The 18847-nt window shown below is 38.2% G+C and overlaps 2 protein-coding genes across 4 annotated transcripts; both read left to right on the forward strand.

The window, feature by feature from the left end:
- The first annotated feature begins 1360 nt into the window (after nt 1–1360).
- lemd1 (LEM domain containing 1) lies at nt 1361–7354 on the forward strand. 3 transcript variants are annotated; one of them, XM_079673977.1, is made up of 11 exons: nt 1361–1831; nt 3713–3827; nt 3928–4074; nt 4169–4233; nt 4432–4479; nt 4573–4728; nt 4923–5010; nt 5106–5200; nt 5338–5421; nt 5753–5826; nt 6630–7354. In XM_079673977.1, the coding sequence occupies exons 1-11, from the start codon at nt 1637–1639 to the stop codon at nt 6940–6942; spliced, it is 1380 nt and encodes a 459-aa protein (XP_079530103.1). In that variant the 5' UTR covers nt 1361–1636; the 3' UTR covers nt 6943–7354. The 3 variants fall into 3 exon arrangements, with proteins under 3 accessions (XP_079530103.1, XP_079530104.1, XP_079530105.1); XM_079673978.1 differs by lacking the exon at nt 5338–5421 and having other exon boundaries at nt 1372–1831; XM_079673979.1 differs by lacking the exons at nt 4432–4479; nt 4573–4728 and having other exon boundaries at nt 1399–1831.
- A 160-nt stretch (nt 7355–7514) lies between these two features.
- pm20d1.2 (peptidase M20 domain containing 1, tandem duplicate 2) lies at nt 7515–12053 on the forward strand. Its single transcript, XM_079673976.1, has 13 exons — nt 7515–7810; nt 7942–8028; nt 8846–9081; nt 9191–9277; nt 9373–9506; nt 9707–9826; nt 9989–10064; nt 10277–10338; nt 10424–10502; nt 10598–10669; nt 10758–10923; nt 11011–11110; nt 11470–12053. The coding sequence occupies exons 1-13, from the start codon at nt 7591–7593 to the stop codon at nt 11597–11599; spliced, it is 1569 nt and encodes a 522-aa protein (XP_079530102.1). The 5' UTR covers nt 7515–7590; the 3' UTR covers nt 11600–12053.
- Nucleotides 12054–18847: the final 6794 nt, after the last annotated feature.

Raw genomic sequence — 18847 nt, forward strand, 5'->3', positions numbered from 1 at the left:
ATAAAGTGGTTTTCAAGAGGGGAACATCTTATGTTGTTTCTTTTATTATTATTATTTCTATTTGTTTTGTGTTTTTTTGCATCACCTGAAGCAAAACAAGAAGGGACAATTTGCTTTAAAACCCTCCCCATTGTAGCATCAACTGTTTTCCCAAAAATCAAGAACCTGTTTAATGAAGCAGGATAACTGCCAGTGAATCAGCTCTACTTCAGTACCAGATGTTAGGGGGGTATCGGTTGTTAGGTTCTACTCTGCACGGTTGTTCAAACAGGTTCTATAATCTTTTTTTTTTTATATAGACATCTGGCGTTGCTTACCATGACTCAGGTTTTCATTCCAAAATACCAGGTGATTTCACTTATTTCATAATGATAAGATCTCTCAAAGCACCAGAAGCCTGTTCCAGGACTCAAGTTCACGTGGTTGTATTTTGACCATTGATATTCTGATTTCTACAGCAAGTTTTTCAGATAATCCTGCATTAGTGGGAACAGATGCCTGCTGTAGTTGTTTGGTTGTGGGGGGAAAGCATTTTGGCACGCCCTCCTTTACAGACAATAACCTGAACAAGTGTCTTTTTTTTTGTATCTGTTAACAGATGTTAGGAAAGGAAGTACTCATCACTTCTACATGTTCTACGTGGATGCATCCCTTCAGTAAATATGCAGCAGAAGCAGCATGCACCAGAGAGACACCGAAAGTGACGAAAGCCCAGATCAAATCTAGAGATTAAAGGTACATAATTAATCAAATGGCATTGGTGTGGCTGGAGTTACTTCCACTGTAAAGTCATTCTTTAACTACTTTGAAAGTGTGTGGTTTCAAAAAGGTGTTTTCTTTCCCTAAATACATGTTGTCAACTTGTCATAGGATTCATTGAATAGAAAAGGCAAACATTGAATAGATCCATTTGTAAATAATACAAATATTTGTTAATGAATTAGACACTTGAATATACTAGGTAATACAATTGGGACATTTAGTGTTTGGATTGAATGGTAAACTGTAAGGATCAGGTTTTTTTTAGAGTATTTTATGTTTGAGAATGTAAGCAACTTATTAAAAGTATGAAACTCTCGTCCATGTACACATGTTATTTGATGTTCCTACTTTAAAGTCTGATAGCATAATTTAAAAATAGAAACAAGAGTACATTTTTTAATTGACAGCCCCAAACTTCCAAACTGGATGCAGTTTGCAAGCTAGCTAATGTCACTAATACTACCAGCTTAAGTAACAACTCAAAAAAGAATGAAACAAAACTCACCAAAGCCGACATGCCTTATCAGTTTTATAGTATATTTTAAAGTTTATCTTCATGCAATAAGAAGGTCCTACTTTGAATTCAAATGTAAAATAATTCAAAGCTAGTTGGCTTAAAACATTAGCATGTAGCATGAAACATGTTAGCTTGCCATGCTTGATACTCCATCAGTAAGGGAATGTAGAGCTAACGTTAGCTACTAGCTGTCAATCAAATAGTCCCTTGCAGCTGTTCTCAGATCAGTCAGTGTGATTCCTAGACTACAGCAGAGGCTTTCCCCGAGCAGCTAGTTCATCTGAGGTTTTTATACAAGTATAAAGAACAGCTAAGTACCACAGTTTTACATTTTTCGCTTCGACTAGTCGTTGTGACATGTCTCTGTTTATGGAGGACCCAGCTCACTTCTCTAAATCCAGACTGAAGTCAGATCTCGTTGCCCACAATGTCGTGTTGCCACCCACCAAGAGCAGAAAGGAGATTTATGTGGACTTGCACTTAAAACACATCGCTCTGAAAAATGCAGGGGATTTTTCTAGCGACGATGAGGATCAAGAACAAGATTTGGCAGTGAGTTTATTCAAACCTTTCATGTTTTGCGTCAGCATATTAGTAAAAAAAAAAGAAAATCGCCAAATTTGTTTGCAAATTACAACCTGCATTTTGGATTTAACATAATGAAAGTACTACATTTCATTTGTCAATTTGTGGGACCAGCAGAGGTGGAAGAAGTACTCAGATTATTTACCTAAGTAAAAGTAGCGATCAAACTGTGTAAAAATATTCAGTTACAAGTAAAAGTCCTGCAATTAAGTAAACGTATTGGCATCAAAATATACTTTGATCACCACAAGTAAAAGTAGAAAGGCAAATAAAAATAAAAAGATATTATAAACAAAAATGTATTAAATTGATTGAACGTGTTCATCAATTCTTGAACAGGTGGGGTTTATTTGAATTACTTTGTACACTACTGGTTAGCTTAGCCTATTATAATGTATGATAATGTATGTGTTGATTTAATTGTTCTATTAATAACCTAAATCTGCAAGTTACTAGTAATATGTGAAATTAATAGTTGAGTAAAAATTACTAAATTGTTGTGGAGTAAAAGTATAAAGTAGTCATGTGAAAATACTCAAGTAAGGTTTAAGTACCTACATTTTATAGTTAATTACAGTACTTGAGTAAATGTACTTAGTTACATTACACAACTGGAGTCCATTGTAGTAACAGAATATCGTTTTCCTAAGTCTGAGAAGCTTTCCCCAGAAAAGTGCTTTGGCGCATCATAATAAATAGCCAATGTTGCACAATATTTGTCAACAATGCTGCATTCAGTGACACCATCAACTTTACTTGACTATGAGGAGATTCTCACGTTCATAGCAATAATTTGTGTGAACTGAAGTAAACCAATGGTCAGCAGGTGTAAGGGGGGGAGGGGAAGATCTGGGTCACTGCTACCAAACACTCCTCTCAGCTTGCTGTAGCATTTTAGGCCGTTGACCACTGAGCCCACACGAGACGTTTGAGACGTTGGCTTCTTTCAACAGAGTCGTGTGCATGTGCTCACTACACCTGTCACACTCAATTATGTGTTCCAAGGAGAGCACATGCTATTGAAGCCTGGAAGTTGTTTCTGCTCTGTGTTGTGGGGCAGAGGAACTTTCTGTTTGGGCATACTAAGTTAAGTTTATTTAACAATATCCCCTTTTATAAGATATTGTAAAGTCATAGTAGAGTTCCACATTCAAACCCCCCCCGTAAACCGATGCTGATATTTCCACCTGAACTGAGTCAGTTAATCGATTAGCCAATAAAGTAAATTGGCAACTACATTCATATCTTAAGTAGTTTATTATTCTCATTGTTGAAAGTAAATATGAATATCTTTGGGTTTTTTGCTGCCTATGTTGAACAGGCAAAAAAAGCATTTTGATGATGTCACCATGTGCGCTGTGAAACTTGGATGGACATTCTTCAATCATTTATAGTGACATTACAGAGACCAAACTATATTCAATTAAAGATATTGGCAGATGAATCGATAATAACAATAATGATAACTTGAAGCACTGCTGATTCAAACCTTGTCATGGGGAACTGTGACAAAGAGAGTGCTTTACAGCCGATCAATGCAGCTATCATAGTTATGTGATAAGCCACTATCCAATAATAATAATACAGGCCCCCTCAGATACCGTGGCCTCTAGCGCTTTTACAATATTGTTCACCATTTAAACATGTTCTGTTTTAAATAGGTACATTCTTGAAGCTACAGGTCGTACAGGACCTATATTCGATGAATCTTGAACAGTTTTGTGAACTGGAGCCTTGGCTGTTTTTCATGCTCTACATCCGACACCTGGAAACTGCTGGGATTTAAGCTGCAGCCTTTGTCCTGTCTCAAACAGCATTCAGGTAATTTGGTAAAATGTGTTTTGTTAGGACAAAGAGGAGGAGGAGGAGGAGGATGCACAGATTCTGGTCCAGAGTTGCTTAACTGATGATGACCTCAAGGCTGCACTGCTTAAACATGGGGTTAAAGCTGGGCCCATAGTCGGTGAGTTTGCACTGTTGTGAAAATGTTATTTATTATTCACTCGGTCTGTCTGTCCCCGACTTTTAAAAAAAACTGTTATAATATTGTTTGTCTATACTAGCCTCCACTAGAGCCTTGTATGAGAATAAGCTCAGGAGACTGCAACAGTCTGAAGGACAAGGCCATGTAAACGGAGTAGAGAAAGGTGTATTGTACTCTGACAGTGAAGAGGAGGAGGAACAAGGAGAACAAGAGGATGGAGAGTCAGGTATGATTATACATGTTGTACATTTTTCACTGGATTTGTATGTTTGGTATCATTTAATCATATGCTTTCTATTCTTTTTCTGTGACTTACACAGGTTCAGAAGGAGCAAACGAAGAAACTGCTGAACAGTCAAACCAAGCACAACAAGGGAGTAGCCAGGTGAGAACACTTGTAGGAAGGTTACTTATATAGGCTTAATGATTTAGAGTTCCTCTGTTAGTTATTTATTTTTATTTTCTGAAACTACCTTAATACTTTCCCTACAGTGCCCCTTAGTGGTTATGGATTGTAACTGTAAACTTGTTTGTTTATTTGGAATGAGCATTTACATTTTGAGTGTCGGTGTTGTGCTTTCAGAATGGTGATTTTGTTTACCCGCAGTGTTTTTTACTCTCATCAAGGATGGTAAATACTACAGATGTTCACACTGTTGCTTCTGTGAAACTGAATTCTCCAGATACACTGATGTTTTTTGTGTGTCGGGTTGACCTTTTGTAGCGGGCTCATGCTACTAGAAAAAGGGAACCTATTCCCAAGAGGAATTCGCGGAATGTGATAAAATCATCCCAGCAGAGTCGGCATCACTGCTCACAGATTCCCGTAGGAATTACTAAAGCATCCTCTGTAGATCAACGCTCTGGATTAGAATCAGGGGTAGGCTGGTCTTGTTTCACCTCTTTTGTGGATTTAAAATTCTCTGCATTCCTTGCTGAGACTGTAACTTTATTGTGTGTCCTCAAGCCAACAGTGGGATATGTTTTTGGTTTACAATGAAGGGCATCTCACCGGTGTATAGATTGTGTTATGAAAGATACTTCTTTTTTTACATTATTGTAATATCCTTGCAGTTTCCATCTGGAACACATTCAGCCGTGTCCAATGGTGGCTCATCAATCTCCTCTCAGCAGCCCTTCAGCATCACTGAAATGGTTCAAGAGGAAAGTTAATGTTTTTAAACACATCATTTTTTCGTTGTGAGTAATCACTGCCAGAGAGCTCATTGAGTCATGTACTCTTACTCTAAAAAAAACAGGTGGAGAGGCGGAAGTCACTCTCTTCTAGACCGAACACTGAGAGAGAGTTGAATGGGAGCAATGTGCAGGAACATTGGTCGCGCTCCAACAGGGTCAGTAGTGTTCACATTGTTCAGTCACACTTTAAGCTCAACTGCTAGTGGAGGTTAAGGTTGTCAGGAGAGGTTCACTGGAGGTTCTAGGAATTTCAGACGATTAAATCATAACCTGTTGCGCCTCATTCCTTTAGCCGGACACTCCCATTGTGGACACCATGAAGAACCAGTCTCCGTACTACACTCCAAAGGAATCCCCTTATAAACTGAAAATTAAGGCACATATGATATATTTTACTGTTGTTATTCTATTTCACTTGATTGTGGTGTATGTGTTGTCTACAAGAACACACTTTGCTTGTTGTAACTCCTTTTATACGTCAGTGTTACTTCAACTAGAAAATGACACACACTAAATGTAATACTTCCATTATTCTAGCGTTTTTCCATCAGATGTCGGATCTCTTCTGATTACATTAACAATCACCTTTTTCCTTTACTTCCAACTGGCTTGCTGGGCCTCTGTCTCTGTGGGACTCTGCTGTCTGGGACACATTTAGCTTTTTCTCTGCTCCACTTTCACACTGAATCCTGCTCTCTTTTTTCCAGCCGTCTCAAGAGCCTGTGAAAGATACAATAAAGGAGATGTTTTTAAACATGGAAGCCTCACCCACAGGGATCTGGTAAGCACCAAATCAACAGAAACGGTTGGATTTGCATTTATCACAGTCCCTATCAAATGTAACATGATATAGAACCACTTGTTTTGCAATCTTAACCACTGTCTTGCACAATTTTGCATGTAAACTATTAAATAAAAAAACACACTGTATTTTTTAGTATCTATATAGGATCACAAAATAATAATATATATATATATTTTTTTAACATGGGCATTACAATAACAAAAAGAGAGATTCTTATCACAGACGACAACAAAAAGAAAAAAAACAGAAGAAAAAATAAATAAATAATAAAATACAGTCAGTTGGTCACTTAAACATTTCATAAACAAAAAAAATAAAAATAGGTTGACAGTCCAATATCATCAAAAGCATTTATTATTCCTTTTTACCCCACTCTTCGCTAGAGCTGATTGTTTCCCATTTCATGGTGTGTTGAGCCATCCTTTGATTCTTTGTGGCAATCATCCTTTTCAAAATATATTGTGTTTTTAAACTACTTTTCACACACCTTAAATTCAGATTTCCCTTTGATTGCGCTTTAAAAATAAGTATTTTTGCCAGAAGAATAATTGTATTCATCAACTGTGTATTGTCCTCATCCAAAAGCCCAAACAAAAGACCAAAGAGAGTAAATGCAAAATCAATATAACGTGTCTGAAGCCAATTTTGAATCTCAGTCCACAGTCTTGCAACGTATGGACAATAAAAAAAAAAAATGCATCTAATAATATTGCAATACTCAAGTGTATAGATATTCCCTTACACTCTTAAATAGCACATAACTCTCTGTTGTATTACAGTGCCACTCGCCGGAGGCCTATTAAAGGTGCAGCAGGGAGACCCGTCCAGTACATTTACCCGGACACTCCCACCAGTCCCACCACCCTCGAGAGACGAGAGGTGGAGCGCCGCCTTGTGCCCATCCATATACAGATTTTGGTTTTCTTCATTGTGGCTTGCCTACTTTATATAATTTATGTTTGTGTTGAGGAAAACTCATTTAATCCATTTGTTGCCTTACTGGACAGTCCAGACCAGGGTTCAGAAAGTGAGGAAGGGCTTATGCTTCAGGCTGAGACACAGGACACACCAGTTATCTCTGGACAGGAGTAACTTAAAGCTTTCCTTAATCCTGTACATCGACATACAGATGTGAGGCTGTGGGGGGTATGCAAACCAGGTTGATCAGGTTCTATGATCTCTTCAGGGAGCACATATTGCTTTACTATTGACTGTGTGTCTGTATGGGAGCAAACCTCAAAGTCCAGCTTCAGAGTTTTATAAATTTTTGCTCATAGATGATACCAAAGCGCTCTCTGTCAGTGTAGTTGGAAAAATAAACACTATGTTCAGCAGAGACTTTAAAATATGTTCTTTAAGTTATAAATAATAAAGTATAATGCTATTATTCTTTTCTATTTCCTAACCCAAATTGTGTAGTTTTCAATCGGTTAGTGTCACTGTACTTGTATGTATTTTTTTAAACATTTCAACCATGTTTCAATAAAGGATGTTTTGTTTCATACTTTTTGGTGTAAATGATTCCTAGCAAAGTCAAAAAAGATGACGTGTTCAGATATAAAATCAGCAGGGATCTTTAGGCTTCATATTAAAATCCACTTCTAATGAAGACTATTATAAGTGTAAGTCATATTGTCGCCAGCAGGTGGCTCTCATTCAATAAACCTGAACTACCTAATTCAGTTTCAGTCACTCTGCAAAGAGTCGCAGTGAACGATTTCCGCCGTCATAACAGACAACATGACAGAATCGGGGCAAAAGTTAAACATATTCAAGTTTTTAAAGATCGTTATTAGTAGTTTCCTCATAGCTGCACTGCTGTTATTTACTATAGCATCTATCAGGACTCTTTCACTGGACGTTAATGTCGGACTTCAACTCGCACGATGGGAAAAGACGAATAACCTCTCGCTTGTCATAGACCACCACCAGAGAGAGGAGCTTCTTGCTAATTTTAAAGGTAATATCCCCTTGCTAAAGTCGGTGAATTATGTATTATCTTTGCCCTGTGTGGACAGCGCTGGAGGAAATGTGGAGCAGACACCTGGGACGGACGTTAACTAGCGTTTTTATCAATGTTAATTTATCCAGAGGCTATCCGGATCCCCACGGTGTCTTTCTCAGAGAAGGAGAGCAACACCACGGCGCTGCTTCAGTTTGACAGGCTCCTCCGAAAAGGTAAACAAAAGGCTGATGTGTGAACGTGACGTCATCAACGTTAAAGCTCTTCACCGTGTAATTTGTAAATGCTCCAGTGTTTTTTTTTATTGCTGATGCTAAGACTGCAAACCATGTAGAGCTGATTACTAGCTAACAACTTGAGCTAACGTTAGCAAAACGTTAACTAAACCTCATGACTGATGATTGTTTACAGCACACAGTAGAATCCAATTCAGGCCGAGGTTTACAAAGTGCATCACTCTACAGGTGCTAGCAGACTACTGAGATACATTTATAGCTCAACTTAAACAAGAACAGCCTTTCATTTTAATACGGGGTTCTTATTAAAAAGTAAATATCCCTACTAACTTATCCTATCCTACCTACAGTCCCCCTAATGTATTCATAATAATATAATAAAAAAGTATTGATTATAAAAAGCCTTCACATTACTATTTTTGGTGAGTGAATAATTGACAAATCAACAAATTATCCAAATGTTATATTGTGCATGAAAATCAAGAAATTTTTTGTGAATATTTAAAGAGGACATTTAGTTTTCTTTCCTTTTTTAATTTCAAGATATCACAACTATTATTCCATAATATAGGAAAAGCGCTTAAGATGCTGGATCCATTTTTTGTTTGAAGATCCATTTTATAACCTTCATTCTAAACAGACTTTATATAATCCTTAGCGTTTTTAGCAGACTCTAGAGCTCAACTAGATTAACAGAATACATTATACAACTTTTTTAATAAACTGAATATTAATCCAACCTTACATTTGAAACCAGATGGAGTTTCCTCTTTAAGCTTGGACTATTCTGTGTCAGTTTTTCCAACAGTTTTCTCTTCAAGCTTGGTTCACCATGAATTGGTGGCCAACTACAGCCACCTGTTTTGGGTGCAAGGATCACAGCATGACCTGGTGCCATACCTGCTGCTCGCTCACATCGATGTAGTACCTGCCTCAGAAGCAGATGGCTGGGAGGCGCCACCATTTTCTGCCCAGGAAATAGATGGCTTCATCTATGGAAGAGGGACCATAGATGACAAGAGCCCTGTAATGGTGAGACAACAAAGGTTATTTTGTGCTGTTATTAAACATAGTTGAATTATATACTGATGTACTTCTCATGTGCCAGGGAGACTAAACCAATATGCTTTATTTATTCCAGGGTATACTGCAGGCACTAGAGTACTTGCTGAAAAAAGGCTATGCTCCACGCAGAGGATTTTACATTGGTCTTGGTCATGATGAAGAAGTACTTTAAATATTCATGAAACACTACTTGTGATCCTTAATAACCCCCTTTATTACATCTAAATGTTTGTATCCTTTTAATATTTATTTTAACAGGTCAGTGGTTTCAAGGGGGCGTTGAACATAGTGCGTATAATGAAGCAGCGTGGTGTGCAGCTTTCGTTTGTCCTGGACGAGGGCCTGGCTGTACTTGACGGAGTCATCAGTGGTCTTCAAGGACCTGCTGCGCTGTGAGAACCTGTCATGCTCTAGTGTAAACATGATATTTAATGAGCAGCGTTTCAATGTTAAAAGGAAACTATTTGGCAGACATCACAACAAACTCAAAAGCTTATAGCATAAAATTGCATGACTCTAGTAAATTGTTGGATAGGTCGTTTGATTGACATTTCTACATTCTGTGTTTGATGTGTGTGTATTTGTTTTGTAGAATTGGAATCAGTGAAAAAGGTTCAGCGACTGTAAAGCTTAGTGTGTCTATGGTCCCTGGTCACTCCTCGATGCCTCCTCGTGAGTCCACTATTGGGATCTTGGCTGCAGCAGTCAAAAGGTGAAGAGAATGTTTCCTTAAAATGTACATTTTTAGCTCATTTTATTTCCTTAAAATGAATTCAAATTAGTCGTTGTGTTCATGTAGGACCATACTACATCCCACTATTATCAGTCCTTGAATAAATAAACACAATCTTAAACTCTAATGCTCTTTTCTCAGACTAGAGGACAACCCTATGCCGAGATTATTTGGTTATGGGCCTGAACGCGAAACATTTGAGCACCTGGCGCAAAAGGTAAATGTTGTTGTTGTAAATTTCATTTTTTTTGTTTTGATTTCTCTTACATGACTATGCACTGCAACATTTGTTTTTTTTTGTAATTATTATTTTACTTCTTCGAAATAAATGTATCAATCAATCAAACCAACTTGGTCCACTACTTATCATTACATATAGTACATTAGCTCTCCTTATGTTGTTAATCCGTTTCTCAATCTTGTCTTTAGTTCGGGCTCCCAATGAAGTTCATAATGTCAAATTTGTGGCTGTTCGCCCCACTTCTTGGCAGGTAATCGCATCATTAAATGTACTCAGCATGTCTCCTTATAATTTTGATCATTGAGATGAATCATTTAGTATGTTTGATGTTACAGGATACTTGAAAGAAAACCAGACACTAATGCTTTTGTAAGGACAACTACAGCAGTCACCATGTTTAATGCTGGAGTTAAGGTAGAGTTTTTAATGATCAAATGGAGGGTCATTTACTGGATATTCAATCGTACATTTGCATTTGTCCAAACCCTGAATTCTCTTCCACTATGTAGGTGAATATCATCCCTTCCCTCGCTGAAGCGTATGTAAATCTACGAATCCACTCAGCACAATCATTAAAAGAGGTAGAGCCAGACATTTGATTTTCCTCTTTAAGAATTCCTGATGTCTCTTCATAAATACGTTGAGCTAAATGAGATGTTTGCTGTCTAGGTCCTGGACCTTATCCAGTCTACAGTGGGGGACCAACGAGTGAAGATAGAGCTTGTTGATGGGTTTGACCCTCTGCCTGTGAGCTCTGCAGATGAAAAGTCCTTTGGCTTCCAGATCATTAAGAAGACAGTGCTGGACATGTTTCCAACAGTTACAGTTGCTCCAGGTAAAATCATCCAGCAAAATTGAATTGTATATCAAAGTTTTTGCTAAAATATTCCATAAATGTTTGGATATAATATTTTATGTGCAGGTATCTGTATTGGGAACACAGACAGTCGACACTTCAAAGACCTGACGAATGACATTTATCGCTTCGCCCCCATCTGGTTTAAACCAGGTGACGCTCAGAGGTAAGGATCTAGTTTATCCAACACTGAATTGAAATAGTCTTGAAAAAGCCTGCTGCAGTAATCACTATAAGTTGCTTGAACAGAGTTGTACTTGGCAAACTATAAGACAACTTGAACAAAAGAGCTTTCTGCTGTTGGTCACATGTTTATGTTGCAACCTTATGATGTAATGTTGTGACCTCCTTTTACAGTTCAGACTTAAACTCCCTGTTGAACAAATATATAAGAATTGTATGCACAGAACCAACCTTTAGCCTAGTTTACACATCAGCTGTGGTAAAAAAAAGCACGAGGAAATCCAACAAAGAAAACATATTTGCTTCTTTTTAGTTACCATACATTTTGTTATTTTCCTTTAGATTCCATGGGATCAACGAACGGATTTCCAAAAAGAACTACGAGGAGCTTGTAGTATTTTACTTTAGTCTGATTCAAAACTGTGATATTCAGAAGCTCCCCGAACCTCACAGCTCTGTCCATGAGCTCTAAGCAATATACTCAAAAGACTATGGCTAACAATCAAACAAATGCAATTTAAAAGTCTGTGATATTTTTATTTATAATTTCAATAGCACCCAATATAGTCAATTAATTTTCTAAATATAATTTGAATCTGCATTTTAGACCATAAGAATTTTCCATTATCCTGTAATCAGATTAACAGTTAACAACAAACCGCCACATAAATAAACAAACCTTAACCATAGTCTTTTAGTCTTGTTTGATGACCTACAGTGTTGACCTTGTTGTGATGAAATTATAACGGGGTAACCATGAGGATTTCTTTAGCATTTGTAATTAGGATTTTGTAAAACACTGCTGTAATGATGTTTGAATGTATAATGATGATGGTATTATTTCATTAAATGAGTGATAACATTTTCGGTTTCACTGCTGCTTATAATACCGTAGTACCTGTAATAAATGATAACTTGTAATACAATGACTGCATACATACTTTTTGGAAATGCTGAATGGATATATTTCAAACTTTAGTTTTTGTTTAATCAAATACAGCGTTTTTCAATAACTCTATACTATCACTGACTGGCTATTTAAAAATAAATCCTGATCTGTTAATGTGATCTGAATTTGCAAATTCAACAAATAAATGTTGGAAGTCAAGCCAAGTACCGTCTTTGTGTGTCACATCTAAAGACTGTATAATACTGTACCTTTGGATAAAGCACATCCAAGAACTGTTAGGTTTCCCGAGAAGTGACTGGAGAAGAGAACCCGCTATGCAAGCACTAAAACAGAGACAGTGGTGAAGTGTAAAAAAAGGCTTTATTTTGTCCACGACACTGACAAGGAGTTGACAAAGCACACGTAGAGGGAAGACGTGGAGCTGGGCTGATCAGGAGGGGAGGCTGGACGTGGCAGACAGAGAGGCTGGAGTATGTGGATCTAGAACAGGAGAAACAAGCAGGATTAGGAAATAATATCCTTTCACAAGCAGCATCAAAAAGTCACTAGGAAAAACCACTAGTAGGCCTGGACGATAGTTTACCACTGAAGAATAAACGAAGAACTGGCGAAGTCTGAGGATGGGAACCAGGGTTTTAGCAGGTGCAGTGAGTAGTGGCAATCAGTGAGATGAGCAGCAGCTGAGGAGGTGAGTTGGCGGGAATCGGAATGTAGGAATGTCCACGCCCAGCCAGGAAGACAGACACACAGACAAAACAAACACAGACAGGGGAAAAAGAAGGAGGAAGTACTGCAGATCGTCACAAGAACACCAATAATGATAATAAAAACCCAACCAAAAATGTATGTGGGGGTGTTTTAATTACCAGTCATGTATAGTACCAATAATACACGCTCATTTAGGGCCAGTTACAGCACTTGCAGTTATCTTGGTCGACCAAACCCTTTGGGCAGTCAATGGGGTAATGTTATTGGCACAAATGTAAAAAGAGGTTGGGTAATTAAGGTTAGGGTGAAGCCCATCTGCCTTTCCTTTACAGAAATTAGAATCAGGTTTCCGAGCAGGGGATGGTGTGGTGGTTTTCGTGGTGGAGGCTGTGGTTGTCATGGCTGGGGTGGTGGTTGTGGTTGTCGTGGTGGAGGCTGTAGTGGTAGGAGTGGTTGAGGCAGCTTTAGTTATAATGTCTGCAGTTGCAGAGCCAGGCTGGTCTATTGTACAGCTGGAGTCTCTGGATTTGAAGTAGATGCAACTCCTTAATATAGACATTTTTGTGTTTTGCATTGTAATGTACTGTTCATCTTCTTTGTATTACTGTAACTTTGTGCGTAACTTTGTGTGTAATCCCGTTCACACGGAAGCCAGCTCATTGGCATCATTAATGCCGGAAAAGGCGTAGGTCAGATGGGTACACATCTGAAAGGCTGAGCTTCCCCTCCTTGGCTCTGTGTTTGGACCAGCTGGTCTAGTAACACACCAGGTTGGAAGAGACTGAAACATGTAAGACATCAGTGAACGTTCTTGATAAACATCGTTAATAATTAGGGGAATTAATTAAGGTGCAAGTCAGGCTTTTTATTGTACATAAACTCACCCAAGCTGGTGATGATCAAACAGAGACCTTAGGGTTATAGTGAATCAGTCAACATTAGTTTAAAATGGAGCCCTTATTCAAACATCAAGTTAATCAGTTTAAAAATGCCTTACATGCAGTTATAATTGCTTGCTCATGTGTGTGCTGTGGGGTTAGGCAACAATAGAAAGAAAATCATGAGTTTAAATCCAATAAGAAATATGTAAACCATTATATTTTTCTGGCATGAATCATTTCAGTAGTATTTACCCGTTGCTATGTCTGAATAATCAATTCATTTAAAAGCAAACAAACAACACAACTTGACATAACTGTAGTTTCATTTACGTACAACCTAAACAAATATTAAATATGTTTCATGTCGGTGCTCATTAAAAATAAAAAAGACTCCCACATTTCATGAATGAAATAACATGTTTTTTATTTTTATTATTGTTAGTAAATATATTGAACATGTTAGAAACAAAACAAATAATTATAATAATTATAACAAAGAGAATCAAAATAAAATAAAATAAATAAAAGTTCAAGGTATAAAAAAATTAATTCTCATAGAATAGTTTCCATCATGTTCAAAAGGGGCAAGAAGAAGCTTATACACATGTTGATTCAGATCACTGGAGCCTGACGATGCATAAACCTCAGTTTGCTATGAATGCTATTCAGTCCAACACAATGGACTGAATCGTATTGTCCTGCAACTATCTTTTGTTTTTGTGTGTATGACTACTATTGTGTAACAAAAAACACCCACAAATATATAAAAGAGATACAAACACATAGTTCAATCACGCAGACAAAACCAGACACCTTCTTTCAGAAATATGTTTGTATCATTCATTTGTTTGTAGATGTATTGTATTCTAACTTTGGTTCTCACTCTTTATGTGGATTAAGTTTCATTAAATGTTGAAACACCCCCTTGCAATAAATAGCAAATCATGAAATGTGTTTTATAACCACATCTCGTCCAAACGAAAACATTATAAAAGAAGATAATTTGATCAACTACTAGTCAAACATGGTAACAGTTGTTAAGGACATTCTCATTTTGAATTAAAACATTAACAAAATTATGAAAAGTAGTTAAATAGGATAAAAGCACTTTTTCACATTTTTCTGGCTCTCCAAAATCGAGGTTCTTTCTGGGCCAACAATCGGGCTGAGTATGCTAAACTAGTGAGAGAATCGCTGGCAACTACAAAATAAACATATTTTACCGTGATTTCATTGTAATGCACATTTCAAAATGATGCCGAAGGAACAACATACTGATACCGGTCAGTAAAAACCATGAGTTAATGCTTTGACAAGTCTGCAGATAAGACGGCAGGCGAAAAACCTTTTAAAACGCGTGTTTTCTGAATGGAGATTGTCTAAGCTAACGCAATATGCTCCGACCGTCCACACTCACAACAACGGCCTATATAAATAAACCAACGACTGTATTCGCCATGACACAGACAGTCTGTGGTTTGTACTTGTTTAACTTTTGTCTGAACAGATATGAGGAGCTGTGAGCTCTGAGTGCTAACAGCTAACTGTTGATGTTGGTTTTGTGTTCTGTATTGAAGATGACGTCACGGCTCCGCCTACACTGCGTTACTATAGTTACTACCCCAGTTCCTAAACTTTTGGGAACGCAGCATAAAGTGAGCCTGGCCTAACGAGGCCTATAGCCATACCGTACTAAGCCGAGCGAGGCCCTGCAGTGGAAAAGCGCCATAACTAACCCACCCACTTAAACCCTGGTTAACCCCACGTCAGGGGCGGACTGGGACCACAAATTCGGTACCGCCGGCCCACCTCGGTACCGCAAGTAAATACCACTAGTAAATTGTCGACGGGGGGGGTGCTAGTGACTTTTCCGACGTCCGGCACACTTCAGTACCGGCCCGTCGGGATTCGTACCGGCCCATCGGGATTTGTCCCGAACGTCGCGATGGCCAGTCCGCCCCTGCCCCCAGTCAAATCATTTATGTAAGTAATTGCATTTAAATACCTGTCAATCAATTTGAAAATGATAGCAAGGACAAGTGGTTAACAGCGTTCCATCAGGGTCAGGGTTTTGACACTGATCAATTATGTTATGCAAGTCATATAATCAGGGCCGTCCCTCCCTACAGTCCGATCACGCAGACTGCGTGGAGCTGACCTTGCGGAGGGGGCCTCATCTTGCAGAGGGAGCCTCAACTGAGCCGCAAATGTGGTGCACCTATGCGCTTATACGGCACAATTAGTCCTCTTCAAATCCAGATCTTCAGCATCATCAACAGTGCCTAGACCCCGGGGGTTTCCCTATATGCTCACAGCTGCATTTCCCCCTTTAGATATACGATTTCAGGATCGGGGTCTAATCGCCAAAGACTTAACATTTATCATGTGACATGTGTCAATAAATGTTCTTGTACAAAATGAAGTCTCTCCTGATTGAAATGCCAGGTGTGCAAAGCTTATAAGGTCAAGACTGCCAAAAGTGCTTCAAGTAGGTACTGAGTAAAGGGGTTTAATACTATTGTGATTTAAGTTCCTTATTTTTTTGTAAACTTGCAAAGATTTCGTAAAATCTTCTTCTCGCTTTTTCATTATGGGATATTGAGTAATTGAGTATAGATTATCGAGGAGGATCTGAACAGTTGGAGGACAACATAATAACATTGGGAAAAGGTGAAGGGGTTTATTTACATTGCAAGCACTGTATGACTTGGTTTTGATTAAATAAAGGACTGTCAATGCTGTATGTCACTCACACTGCTGGGGAGGACTAACTCAGGGTTGTTATGTAATGTAAAAAAAGGCAAAGATCAGATGGGTACACTTGTTCAGATTGATATCTGAAAACGTAATTTTCTTTCCTCTCTAATTTCAGCCTCCCTCTTAAGGCCCAGATACACCGGCCCGAAATCGGCAGTAAATGGGAGTCGGGCCGAACATGAGCGTGGGCACGCCCTATTCGGAGTGGTGTCCGCACCGTCGGGTCTTTTCTGCCGATCTGACGCCTTTTCTTGTCGATTCAACATGTTGAATCGGCGTCGGGAACACCACCAGAAGTCGGACAAAAGGATAACACTGATTGGCTGTTCAGCTAGCGAATCAGTGCATGAGAAGCGTTAACGGAAGTGAGGGAGGTAAACAAATGATTTAAAATGGAAGATGGAACACACACGGACGGCTATTTCACCTCATCGGTTTATAGAGCTCCTGTTCTTTCAGGTTTTCAATGGACGAGAGTGAAAATGGAAAGAAAAACGCTATTTGTTGTTTGTTTATATCACAGTCTGTTCTTCTTCTCTGTCTCCCGGTTGTTCCGGTTGTTGCCTCTTTTGAATGATGAATACACACTACCGCCGCCTGCTGGTAAGGAGAGTTATTGCCACTCACGCATACACAGCTCATACGTGCTCGGCTCGGATTTGCGGTGTGTTCCAGTGCGCGAAGTCGGCAAATACGCAGGAGAGTCCGGCGACGCAACAGTCGGTGTCGGCGTCGGCGACTTCTCAGGTGACTGGCCGGTGTATCTGGGCCTTGACAGCAACATACAAGCCTGGAGGAAGAGGTTGATAGATGGAAGAAAACCATTATTGTTTTTACAATAACATATCAACAATTTGAGAATAGATTATAATTGTCAAGGGTAATGAGATATTTCTCTCTCTACTCTGATACACTGAATGTATTGCAAAGATAATTCAGAAGAATGGGGATATAAAACTATAGTTAGTAAAGTTACTAGGATCACCAGATTATCATAAAGGTTCATTTTAGCATGTTGAATATATTGAGGATAAAAAAGAAAAGTTCCTATTGATCTGCTGTTATCTTACTTTGCGCCCTTTTGTAGTGATGTTTTACTATATCTGTTACTCTATCTGGTTGTGGGGGATCAAATTGTTTAATCCAATCATTTAAATAAAGAGCTCACCAACAATAGCAAATACAATTCCAAAAAGCCAAATAACAGCAGTTACCCAAATGATTATGATAACATCTGCTTCGCTAGGAAACAAAGCTTTTTTGTGGCAGGTATTTTTTAAGTAGTAAGGTGTAATTATTCAAATTGGCAATAGCCACAGGCGTTGGAGCAGGACTAATTACAGTTTTGGCTCTGCGGCATAGTTTAGATAACACCAAGTGGAAGCTGCCTGTTATTGACAAGGTAGCCATGCTCTAAAGCACATAGGTTACAAAAACAAAATTACAATATAAACATTATACTGTTTTGAGAAAAACTGCAAAAAAGCAATTGAGACCATAAACTCATCAGGAAAATGTTCACTGACGAGGTAAATCAAATGGAAATAGGATATTTTTCTCATACACGTGTACAATAAGAATATTATATGCAAACAATTGATGCTCCGGCTATTCAAAAGAATTCATGCTTAAGACACTTTGACTAGATTAGATTAAATATAGTGACATGCCAACTATAGTTTCAACAATTCACATTTCATTTAGTTTAAAGTGGCAGATTGTGCCACCACCAGGAATACAAGAAATTGCATTTAGAGAAAAGTTTACAAGAAGTGAAAACATTAAGTAAATGTTGCTTCAAAATCAACATGTGTGAAAGCATTCAAAAGTTAGAGTTGGATTTAACTTTCTAAACACTGCACCTGCTGCACTGAGTGTTGCAACATAATACCTGGCGCTAGAGCACGACAAATCTGGACTGCAGTCAAGGGAAAGGCGAGGTGTGATCAATACTTGGCCTCATGCAAGATTTTGTTAAATGTGTCTTTTATTAACTCTTGATTTTCTGTCAAGAGAAACATTTGAGAAGAACATCCAAATCTGCTGTTTACCCAAATGGGCTGAATAATGAATTCAATTTGATACTAAATTGCAGACGTTAGGTTACGCCTCAAACAGAAGCGCAGGTGTTATGCCGTGTCGAAATACTCTTGCACATGCCCAAGAATTTTAAAAAGACGCCACCAAAAAAGACTATAAGAAGAATTACGTCAGAAGTGGTGAAATTGAGGTGCTGTTGAATAGTGTGGTTTACCTATCAGTGGTGGTGTTATCAAAGACTTGAACGGCTAAAACAAAGTATTTAAAGCCATTCAAAATCTAAAACAAGCAATATCTTCCAATGTTGTTTATAATCCATAATGAGATTGAAAAGTTTTGTTTCCCTAAATACAACTTGTGAACTATAAAAGGAAAATGTGTATTCATACTAAGAGTGCTTGTTAAACTTTCTCTTACCAGCAAA

Source organism: Notothenia rossii (genome assembly GCF_949606895.1).
Source record: "Notothenia rossii genome assembly, chromosome: 4".
NCBI classification, from domain to species: Eukaryota; Metazoa; Chordata; class Actinopteri; order Perciformes; family Nototheniidae; genus Notothenia; species Notothenia rossii.